This window comes from Lipotes vexillifer, unplaced genomic scaffold (genome assembly GCF_000442215.2).
Source record: "Lipotes vexillifer unplaced genomic scaffold, Lipotes_vexillifer_v1.1 scaffold135, whole genome shotgun sequence".
NCBI classification, from domain to species: Eukaryota; Metazoa; Chordata; class Mammalia; order Artiodactyla; family Lipotidae; genus Lipotes; species Lipotes vexillifer.
In genome coordinates, this window is record NW_006774574.1 from 1,897,886 (window position 1) to 1,907,728 (window position 9,843).

The window sequence follows — 9,843 nt, forward strand, 5'->3', positions numbered from 1 at the left end:
GAAGGAAGTTTCATTTGGCATAATGTAGGGTGGGAGGTCTCACTGAGGTGGCATTTGAGCAAAGACTTAAAGAAAATGAGGGAGGATAAGATATTTTGAAAGAAGAGCATTTTAGCAGGTACAACAGCTAGTGCAAAGCCCTAAGGCTGAAGCATGCCTAGAGTGTTCATGGATTAGCAAAGATGCCAACATTGTTGGAGCAGAGTGAATAAAAGAGAAAGTAGCAGAAAATGAGGTCAGAATTGTAAAGGGTGGTGGTTAGAGATATTCTAGGGCCTTGACAGCAAGTGTAAAGGTTTTGACTTTTTCTCTGAGTGAAAATGGGGAGTTAATACAAAACTATGAGGAGAGAAATGAATATTTTTTCTTCTAGTTTTATTGAGATATAATTGACATACAACACTGTATAAGTTTAAGGTATATAAATTTGACTTACATCCATCATGGAATGATTACTACAATAGATTTAGTGAACATCCATCATCTCATATAGGTACAACGTTAAAGAAATAAAAAAATATTTTTCCTTGTGATGAGACCCCTTAGGATTTGCTCTCTTAACAACTTTCACATATACCATACAGCAGTGTTAGTTATTTTCATCATGTTGTACATTATATCCTTAGTACTTACTTATCTTTTAATTGAAAGTTTGCACCTTCTGACTACCTTCATCCAATTCCTCCTGACCCAATTCCAAGCTGACATTTTTTTTAAATTTCCTTTTTAAAGTATCAGTCCCCTGAGGTGTGAAGAATAGACTGCAAGGGGACAAGGATATAAGTGAGATAACCAGTTTAAAGGCCACTGCAATAATCAAGGCAAAACAGAGTGAAGTAAGTCAGAAAGAGAAAGACAAATACCGTATGCTAACACATACATATGGAATTTAAGAAAAAAAAGTTGTCACGAAGAACCTAGGGGTAAGACAGGGATAACGACACAGACCTACTAGAGAAGGGACTTGAGGATATGGGGAGTGAGAAGGGTAAGCTGTGACAAAGCGAGACAGAGGCATGGACATATATACACTACCAAATGTAAGGTAGATAGCTAGTGGGAAGCAGCCACATAGCACAGGAAGATCAGCTTGGTGCTTTGTGACCGCCTGGAGGGGAGGTATGGGGAGGGTGGGAGGGAGGGAGATGCAAGAGGGAAGAGAGATGGGAACATATGTATATGTATAACTGATTCACTTTGTTATAAAGCAGAAACTAACACACCATTGTAAAGCAATTATACTCCAATAAAGATGTAAAAACTAATAATAATCAAGGCAAGAGATGATGGTGATCTGAACCAAGATAGTCGTACAAGAGCTAGTGAGAAGTAGTCAGATTCTGCTCTGAATTTAGAGACAACAGTATTTCCGGATGGACAGAACATAAAATATGAGAGGGAACAAAAAGAGTCTAGGAAAACTCCAAAGTGTTTGGCCTGGGCAAAAAGAACAGAGTTATCATTATCAAGTTAGCACTTCTTTTTCCTTGTAGTATTCTTTTGTAACTTACATATTTTTTTTTAATAAGTGGTATTATGCATACATATTATACTAGAAATTAATTTTCCCTTCAATGTATGTCTTGGAGATCTTTCCGACTCATTACGTATAGGTCTAACATGTTCTTTTTGGTGACTGAAAAACATTCTTGGTGATTCTAGTATTCACATAGGTGATCCTTCCAACACCCTGGTCTCTCTATCCTACCACTTATTCCCATGGTCATGCTTTAGACCTGTGCTGTCCAATATAGTAGTTATAAAAAAAAAAAAAGAATAGAGTTATTATGAACTGACTTAGGAAAGACTGTGAATTTGAACAATAGAAATTTATATTCTCACAGTTCTGGTGGCTGGGAGTCTGAGATCTAGGTGTCAGCAGGTTTGGTTTCTTCTGAGGCATCTCAGGCTTGCTTTATTCTCTTTGTGTGTTCACATGGTCCTTCTTTGCACACATGTCTGGTGTCTCTCTGTGTATCCTAATCTCCTCTTCTTATAAGGACAACAGTCAGATTGGATTAGGACCAACCCATAGGACCTCATTTTACCTTAATTACCTTTTTAAAAGCCCTATCTTCAAATATAATCACATTCAGAAGTATCACATTCAGAATGTGAACAATCACATTCAGGTTAAGACTTCCACGTCTGAATTGGGGCTGCGAGTCGGAGGGTCTGGGCCACAACTGAGCCCATAACAGTGGGTAAGTAGGTTTGGGATGGAAGATTAAGTAGTTTAAGTAAGTACATGTTAATTTAAGATATTTTGGACATCTACATAGAGGTGTTGAGTAGCCAGTGTGACACATGGGTCTAGAATTCAGGGAAGAGATAATACCTAAAGATATAAATTTTAGTGTCAGCAGTGAAGTTTAAAGCCGTGAGACTTGATGAGATCATCAAGGGAGTAAGTTTAAGCAGAGAAGAAAAAGAGGACCAAGGTTGGAGCCACTGGGCTCCCTAAAAGTAAGTAATTGACAATAAGCAAGAGCTATCAAAGGAAACTGACAAAAAACTCTAAGCAGAAGATTCAATAAGCCATGAAAAACAAGGCAAAAGTAGCAAGAAAGAGGGAATGATGCAGTAAATATTACTGAGAAGTCAAATAAGATAAGGTCTAAGAATTGGTCAATGAATTTTTCAATATGAGGGTCATTGGTGAAATTGTTAAGTGTTACATTGGTGAAGGACAGAAACCTGAGTGGAATGGGCCTAAGAGAGAATAAAACAAGAGAACTTGAAGTCAGAGTAAAGATAATTGTTTCAAGAAATTTTGTCTTAAAGGGGAACAGAGGAAAAGGGGAGTGGCTGATGAGGAATACGGGGTCAAGGGAAACTTTTATTTTTAAGATGGGAGAATAGTGCTGATGAGAAAGATCCCATAGAGAGGAGAAAATTGATGACGGAGAGAATTGGTAGAGCAATATCCTCAAGTGAATGAGCAAAATTGTAATCTGCTAGAGGGATTATCTTTAGATGGAAGGAGTAAAAACAATAACAGGCTTAAATACATTATGTATAAATTATATATACCATGTATATAATGTACTGTATAACATATATATAATGCACTTATATATCATATATTATTTGCATATATATAAAGTATTTCAGGCTTAAGTCTCACTTAAGTTTAAGAGTTAATATTTTGCCCGCCTCGCCCTCTGTTCCATTCTTCTGGAAAATGCCCACTCACACTAGGTGGGTGCTTCTGTAGAGGAATGTGGGCTGCTCATTGCCCAGAGGGATGAATATATGATTCACAACAGTTTATAGTAAATGGTTCAGGTATAGTCATGTGACCACTCAGTGTCCTTCCCTGAATTTTTCAAATAAGAGCTGAGGAAATGTTCTTCTTTCCCCTTTGATCTCAGTATTGCAAGGCTGTGAGCTTGAAACTTCCTGCCATATGGATAAGCTGTCCTAGAGAATAAAGCCCATAAAGAGTCAAACAAAGAGAGGATGCAGAGACTAATTTATTCCTGACATTGTTTGTGTCCAGGGTTCTGGTTGTCATTAAGGTCATCTCTACAGAGTCCTTCCCAGTAAACTCAACTGTGAATATCTTTTTTAGTTGAAGCTAAAAGAGGATAGTCAAGGTATTCAGGGACCTACAGAGCTGATACAAATCATACTTCTGGTCTTTTCTTTCTATCATAGCATTTGTTCTTTGGGTTTCATCTGCACTACATTGTAATTGCAATCAAACTTAACTTTTCCTCATCTCTCACACCTCACATCTTAATAATCAGCCAATTCTTCAGCCTCCGCAATCAGTCTTTCCTGAGTCAGAGCCTCACCTCTGCCATTTTAATCCAAGCCACTTCCATGTCTCACCTTGTTGAATGAACAAATAATTCTTGATTCCTGACTTTTTTCTAGGTTTGCTCATTCTGTTCGCCATCTACTCAGCCAATACTGTCCCCTGTACCATGTAGGGTCCCGATCCCTCCAACCTAAAGTGAGTTTTCCCTCATTAAAACTCCTTATATCTCTTACGTGACTCCTTTCATTTTTGCTTTGCCTGTAGTTATTTGGGACCTCTTAATAAGATGATAATCACATTGAGAGCAGTTTGGGTCAACACTGTTTATCTACAACCCCTTATATATACTATGTTCTCAACAAGTATATATTATGCTAAGTTATTAAAAATTAACCTAGTATTTTTTTGCCATTTAAGAAAACTGTATTTGACTGGGGGAAATATTAAGCAATATAGGTTATGATATACTCTACTGCTACTTACAAAGTGAATTTTGATAAATTTTAAGATTAGTAACAATGGGTGGTGAAAGGATGAGACTTTACGCCTCTTGGTATCCTTTGTTTCCATTATTTTATGTTCCCTTTTCCACTCTAAACTTTGTTTAAGACTGAGAAAATTGATCTGCAGACCGGGAGACCAGAGCGCTGTGCCTGGTGAGAGGATGGTCGTCCACGTGTTCACCTCCTCCTCCTCGGGCTTCGTGACGATAAAGAAGAAGCAGCAGGATGTGGTTAGATTTCTGGAAGCCAACAAGATGAAGTCTGAGGAGGTGGACATCATGATGTCAGAAGAGCAGAGGCAGTGGATGTACAAGAACATCCCCCCGGAGAAGGGGCCTGTTCAGGGCAACCCTCTGCCACCTCAGATATTTAATCGTGACCGATATTGTGAAGATTATGACAGTTTCTTTGAATCCAAGGAAAGCAACACAGTCTTTTCATTCTTAGGCCTGAAATCACAGTTGGCATCAAAGGAAGAACCTTAGCGAAGACAAGTGGAAGAGGACAGAGATGCATTTTGGAGCGCCCCTGGTACTCAGCACACACCTGCTTACCTAATGCATCACTGTGACAGAAGCCACATGCATTATCAGTAACTTTGCTTGCTATGGAAAAGGTGTTTGGGGAAGACATGGGTCTAATGGGATTGCATGAGTGCTTTAAACCAAATCAGGACCATGGTGGGGTTTTTTCTTGTTTTCAGAATTGCCTGCAGTTGCCTCACTCACCCGGAGGAGGTACTGTCACCTGTTACAGGTGTGCTTCCTGAATGAGTGATAAGCGAGTGGCACCATCAGAGAGAAAGTACTGGATCTGTCCTGGGTTGTAGTTGATGCCAGGATTGCTGAGACCTGCTTCTCTTCAGGCTGCCAAGGTGGTATCCTTGAAATTAGTCTGCCAGGTTATTAGAATATTTTGATCAGAAAGAAAAAAAGCGATGTTGGTTGACAAAGGGCTAAAGATCTTTGCTGCAGATTCACAAACATCACTATTCCAGTGCTTGTCATACTGAAGAAAAAGTTAGATGTTCTAGCCTCCTTTTGGTAATGGAAATTCTTACCCCCATAAATCCTCCAAGCCTCTACAGACGTTTCCAGAAATCACTGTTGCAGCAGTGTGTGATCAGAACCGAGTGACAGGGATGAAAAGAATTGCTGTTTTAAAAAATACATGCTTCTTTATCACTTACAAAGGAAAAGTTTCACCTAATGTGTAAGATTGCTTAAAAGATATATTTAAAGAGGTGCACTGACAGTTAATTTATAGGGACATAATCTGATTCGTACCTGAAAGAACTTCAGCTATAGCAACTTTAGCAACTTATTTATGCATAAGTGCATATATATTTTTAAACGCAGCTCCCCTAACTAATAGCTGCTTATATATTTTGCGAAGGGATCGTATTTTTTGAGAAAGGAAGATCTCGGTTAGATATATTTTGTGAACCCTTGATGAGGCAAATTAAAAGATACTAATATTGCTGTACAATTTAATTTTTTTTCCTGTGTTACTTTTCATTGGTCCTCTGACTCTGCCAGCTCATATCTCTGGCCAATGCACAGTCCCGGATTTTCAGAGTAACGTAGATACGTGTTTTCATTCCATATATGAACACCAGTGATATTTCAGAACAGAGTACATACAAGAAAGGGGCTGTCAGAGACTCACTCTGAATTGTACTTGGCGTGTGATATCTCTCCTTCCTTTGGAGTGGTTGCTGATGAACACCGAACCTGTAGACTTCATTAGGGCAAAGGCTTCTTTTCTGCATCCTTGTCCCTGCTCACATTTTTAGAGTTTTTAGTTGCCAAACTTGGGAGTAGCCTTGAATAGAATAAATTCAGAGGGTTGCCTAAGATATTCTGCTATTCTCAGCATCCTGATGGTGAACCTGCCCTTTAGATTCTGAGCAGGAAGTTTGTAAGAAATGGAAAGAACAGAAGAATTTAGGCCCTGTCACCTGTGTTCTCTCTCCCTCCTATTCTAAAGAACTTGTTGAATGCTAAAGCTGACATCCCAGCCTGAGATTTGCATCTCAGGACTACAACCAGAAGAAAAGCGTGCCACTGATTCCTATGTGACTGGAACAGATACATAATCCACAATTTTCTCCCCAAGGAAAGCTGCTGTAAAATCATGGCTATAACTGCTTAGTTGGCATTAAATACGATCCAGGTCAAATTCCACTTTATAAATCCCAGGGACTATCCAGGAAATTTTTTTTGAACTGGATATTGTGTTAAAGTCTAAGAAGACTTAGAATTTCTTAAGATACAGCAATTTTTAAAAAGTTAATGTTGCAATGGTCTAACTTACATTTTGTCTACTCTTGCCAGTGAGTACCAAGAAGCAACTTGGTAAGACTGAGTCTTGGGGTTGTAGGATCAATACAATACTTGCTAGACCAAGAAAGCTACTCAGAATTGTTTGTCTGAAAACTTCTGAATTACTCTGGTTGTAGTAGGCCCAGTATGGTTGTCCTAAACAAACTAGATGAATAGGAGTGCTAAATTATTTACCACAGTTACAGATCATCTACCTCACCCCACATTTTCTTTTTCTTTTTTTTTTTTTCTTTTTTTGGAGCAGCAAAGAAATAGGAGAGACCAGTTTCAACTGGGATTGTACTTGTTATAAGCAAGCTAGAAGCACATTGTGTGGCATTTCCCTCAGTACCCAGGCTCTGAAGAGTCCTAAGGTATTACCCTCTGGGACCACACTGTGTTCAGAGAATACTGTGTCCTTACTTGTGTTTTACCAGCTGAATTCCAAACATGTAATGGTTTTCTTCATCCCTTCTTTAACTAGCTACCTTTAGATCTGGAGATTCACAGTCTTAAAAATCTAGGAAAGAAGTGGATGGGAATTGCAGACATAGATGTAATATCAAAAGCATTTTAAGACAGAAATTTTATTTCCTGTAGTAGGCTTGTTGGGGCAAAGAAAATGTGCTGCTAAAAAGCAAATGATGCCATTTTAAAATGAGATAAAATACAGAGTGCCATCCTGCTAGGTATATGCAGACCAGAAGAAAATTTAGTTGGGCAAGTACTTGTTTTTCCAGATTCTGGTATTCTATTAAAATCAAAGGGGAGAAAAGGAAGATTTTTTTTTCTCTCAGGTTCTAATATATTTTAGATTTGTTTCTGTTTTATAGATTTATTCAATACTTCCACATAGATGTTTTTATATTACATGAATTTAATAATGAACTAAACTTACTTTTGTCCTCTGTTGTTGAAAGGTACCAAAGCCTCTTTCTGATTTGTTTTGTTTTGTTTTGTTTTTAATCTGATTTTGCTGTATAGGGTTTTGCTTTTTCTAGAAACGCTTTTCATTTAACATCTTTTCTAAAGTGTCAGAGCCCATTTTGATCTGCAAAATTATTCTTTTTAGATTTCGGTTTGTATGCATTTGTCTCTAAAGGCATTGGTGAAATCTCAGATTTTATATTCAGCATTAAAGAGGAATAAATTCCAGGAAAAATAAAAAGAATGAGAAAATTGAGCAATAATGAAGGAAAAGAATGTGGAAATGTGGCATTTCAGAAAACAACATGGATATGCCATTATTCTTGGACTGCAATATTTTGTTCCATGGAAAAATATCCTGACCTCACTTCAAGATAGCCTTTGTGAACAGAAACACATCAGTTGATACCTCCATATAATTGTTGACTTAGCAGCTGCCGTCCTTGCTTTATAAATATTGTCTCATTTTCAAAACTTATTTGCTTAAATAAAAGCTGCTGCTATGAGGCTTATAGGTTAATTATGCCTATTCACAAAATAATGTTTTAAATTTGTTGCTAAAAATTTCTGGATCTAGTAGCAAAATTATTGTAACATAAAAAAATGCTATTTACCATTTGTAGTTAAGAGCTGATAGAGACCTGATTCACTGTGGGACGGACCACACAAGGGTGTGAATACCAGGAGGCAAGGGTGATTGGGGGTCATCTTAGAGGCAGTGTCATATTATGCAAATTTGAGAAACAATACTCTTTGTGAATAGTTTTGAGAGTCTTCAGGGCCCCTACATATTCTCCATGGCCCCTGAATGCCCTGAAGGCAATGAAAAACAATTTGTCATTCTTGTGGGAAACATGGAATTAGTAGGCTGTGATCCTTGTGGCTCCTGAGCAAATGTCCCCAAGATCTGTGCGTCCTTTTCCCAGAATGTTTACATCTTGCAATAAGGAAGGAGAATACGTAATGTCTACATATTCCCTGTTAGAAGTTCTTCTTTGTTTAGAAACTATGCTCAACTGCTTTCTACATTTCAAGTAAAGAAATTGTCAAGAAAGTAAAAATAAAAGGAGCAGATAGAGATAGCCCACTGCCTCATCAATACTCTTACACATTGAACAACTTACATCTCTTCTTTTAATACCACATTTTGTCAAACACATCAACATGAAATGACAGAGATTAAACATCTTATGACTGTGCAAGTAAAACCATCATGTTAGCATTAACATTCATACCAAACATTAGAACATCCTAAACTGAAGAGAATTCTAGCCCATGATCACCCATTCTAAACATTTGAGTTTACAGATGGTGAACCTAAATAATAAAATGTATTATCCTATTAACCTATACTAAGAAACACCCATTGCGTGCAAAAGCTAATAGTTTGTCACAGCTACAAAACTGAAAAAGCAGCACCATCAGACTGATAATGCCATATGATCTGCCATGTAATGAAAATACCAAATGTTATATTCCTGAAAAAAATGGGAATTTTTTTCTCTGGCTATGGAATGTTATGTTCCCTTTGGATTATCTTCTGTGGGCCCATTTTTACCCTGAGATAATAAAAGCTTTGTATGAGTAACCTAGGATAGACTACGGTCTTTTGAAACTAACTTTTTCTTACTGCCAAATAAATCTCTTTTAAATATGTTCTCTGTGAGGCAATCATGACATCCATTGGCCAACTGGATCTGGGGTTATGCCTGGATACTTTCCACATTGCACGTGGTTGTCAATTTGAATTGTGTATCAACTACCCATCATATCTGGCACATCTGTACTTAACATTGGCATTAATTTTACCCTATTGTTCTAATTGCAGTACTTTGATGTAATGACACCATTCAATTCACAGATGGTACTGGTGGGGGGTTTTCCCAAAAAAATATAATGTAATTTTAATTTGGAATGTGAGAATGCCAAAAATAAGAGCTTCATTGATTAAGTTATCCGAGGCTGCTAAACATTTGAACATTTGAAGTACATCGGAAAAACTGGGAGAGAGAACAGCAGGTTTCAGTACCAACCTATTGCAAATGTTTTGTTTTTTGATTATAGTCTCTGGGACTCATAAGACTTATCTGTTCACAAACTAACTTTGACATACTTAGGAAAAGCAAAAAAAATATCTATATTTTCAAAAAAATAAACTCCTTTTGTTAAAGGTGAAATCATTTGGTGAATTGAGAGGTCTGAAATTTGAAAAGTAATCATTTAATTTAAATGAATAAATTTTAAAACTACTTAAAGGATTATCACAGATCTGATGTCCATATATATATATATATATATATATATATATACATACATATATATA

At 37.2% G+C, this 9,843-nt stretch overlaps 1 protein-coding gene across 1 annotated transcript; it reads left to right on the top strand.

Annotated features, from left to right (window-relative positions):
• Positions 1-4,400: 4,400 nt before the first annotated feature.
• LOC103078619 (SH3 domain-binding glutamic acid-rich-like protein 2) lies at positions 4,401-4,754 on the top strand. The gene has a single exon (XM_007449381.1). It carries the CDS (start codon positions 4,431-4,433, stop codon positions 4,752-4,754), a length of 324 nt encoding a protein of 107 aa, XP_007449443.1. The 5' UTR covers positions 4,401-4,430.
• Positions 4,755-9,843: the final 5,089 nt, after the last annotated feature.

What these genes read in the sequence shown, in the direction of transcription:
- LOC103078619 (XM_007449381.1), top strand. Translation starts at nt 4,431, where the DNA reads ATGGTCGTCCACGTGTTCACCTCCTCCTCCTCGGGCTTCGTGACGATA.